General features: G+C 61.2%; 1 protein-coding gene across 1 annotated transcript; it reads left to right on the top strand.

The window, feature by feature from the left end:
* Positions 1-1,061: 1,061 nt before the first annotated feature.
* Positions 1,062-1,340, top strand: EMIHUDRAFT_256279 (hypothetical protein; the record flags this gene model as incomplete). Its single annotated transcript, XM_005768451.1, has 2 exons — positions 1,062-1,072; positions 1,157-1,340. The coding sequence occupies 2 exons, from the start codon at positions 1,062-1,064 to the stop codon at positions 1,338-1,340; spliced, it is 195 nt and encodes a 64-aa protein (XP_005768508.1).
* Positions 1,341-1,642: the final 302 nt, after the last annotated feature.

The following is a 1,642-nucleotide window of genomic DNA, read 5'->3' as shown; positions in this document are numbered from 1 at the left end:
GTCGACTCGGGGGCTAGGGGAGACGGCGAGTAGCTGTTGAATTTGATCGCTTGGCCCCCCTGTCGTGTGCCAGATGGAGCCTGAATATAAACGCTAATTGAAGAATTGGCCACAAACGCAGCGTGAACAGGGACCATAACCTTTCCTGATGTGATTCGCTCTGAATAGTCCTCAGCCGTGAAGGCCCGATTCTCGACGCACACGTCAATTGTAAGCGCATGACCAAGATAGATGGCAGCTTCATGGCAGATGTTGTGATCCAGACATAGTTCGGGTAGGACCGTGGCAGCTGCAACGCACGACGTCGGAGACGTTGTCATGTGGCGGCGCTGGCGGCGGCGCTTCTGTGCCGACCGACTTCTTGACGATCGACCCGCTTGCCCTTGGCCGGCTGGCGCCGGGCCACGCCGAGGCACAGGAATATATCGGGACTCGCCGCGTGTAGGTCGGGACGTGCGTGAGTTGCCTAGTTTAGTTCCGTTGTTTTGCCGCGTTGTCCACACCTGTGCTCAGGAGATCCCGGCGAAACCTCCCTTTAGTGATCTGTTCACTTCAATCTGAAAATCACCCGCACCCGAAAATCTACCCAGAAACTAGTTTAAAGCCCGCATTGACAGAGAGATCATGAATGAACAAACGGTGGTCACGCGGCGGCGAAAGTGCTTGCTTCTGTCTGTCGGTCGCCCGTGCGTGTGTGTGGAGGTGGCAAAAAACACGAACGGACGAAACTTCGTGCCACCCCGACCGACTCGAGCGTGTGCCTGCCTCGTCCCTGCTCACTGAGTGCCGCTGGGGGATCTCCGAGGCGCATTGCAGCTTGTTTGACGGTAGACCACCGCACTGCGGACGGGAGGGCCCAGACCTACTACCCTACGTGCGCGCGCCCGCACACTCGTGCAGCGTGTCCCGCGGCGTGTCGTGCGGCGTGAGCGCGTGAGCATCCGCGGCGTCTGCGCAGGCGCGAGCTCGAGGCGGACACGGCGAGCGGTTGTGTTCTCTCGTGCCCATGGACGAACTCGAGAGCTGCGCCGAGAGGCAGCGTGACGAGCTGGCATCGCCAGATGCTTTCAGAGTATGCAGAGGAGCCTTCAACCCCTCGCGTTTCATCAACACTGGCTGCGAGCATTTGCCGACAATCAGGATCGCCTTGCTTCAGGCTCGCTGTTCTCGCCGCCATGTTTCCAGAGGAGCTTGCTGAGGAGGAGGTGGCTCATACGGCCGCCGCCAGTGCCTTCCTGGTGCGCTCGGGCGGCGCTGCGCTGCGGGTCAGCCTGCCGCAGCGCTACCCGCTGCAGCTCCCTCTCCTCTCCCTCTCCTGCCCGTCTGCTGGTCACGGATAGCTGAGACATCGCCGAGACCTCGGCCAGATCTCGATTATATCATCGCCAAGACGATGAGCATCGCGCCTCTTGTCCAGACGAGTCTGCGCGCTGCCTATTCTCGGATGCACTTCGGTAGGTCCCGAGCCGGTTGCGGCGGCTTCGCGCACGCTCGAGGCGGCTGTCAGCAAAGCGGCGGGCAGGAGGCTTAGATGCCATTCGTGGAGACGAGAGAGAGAGGCAGTCACACACATTCCGGCCACGACAGCGGACTCTCGAGAGGCCTTCTTGCAGAGCGGTCGTGCACGCCCCCGCCCCCCTCA

The sequence above is a fragment of the Emiliania huxleyi genome (assembly GCF_000372725.1).
Source record: "Emiliania huxleyi CCMP1516 unplaced genomic scaffold EMIHUscaffold_4584, whole genome shotgun sequence".
In the NCBI taxonomy this organism is placed as follows: domain Eukaryota; phylum Haptophyta; order Isochrysidales; family Noelaerhabdaceae; genus Emiliania; species Emiliania huxleyi.
Note: the sequence above shows the minus strand (reverse complement) of the source record. Positions and strands in the feature narration are given on the sequence as shown.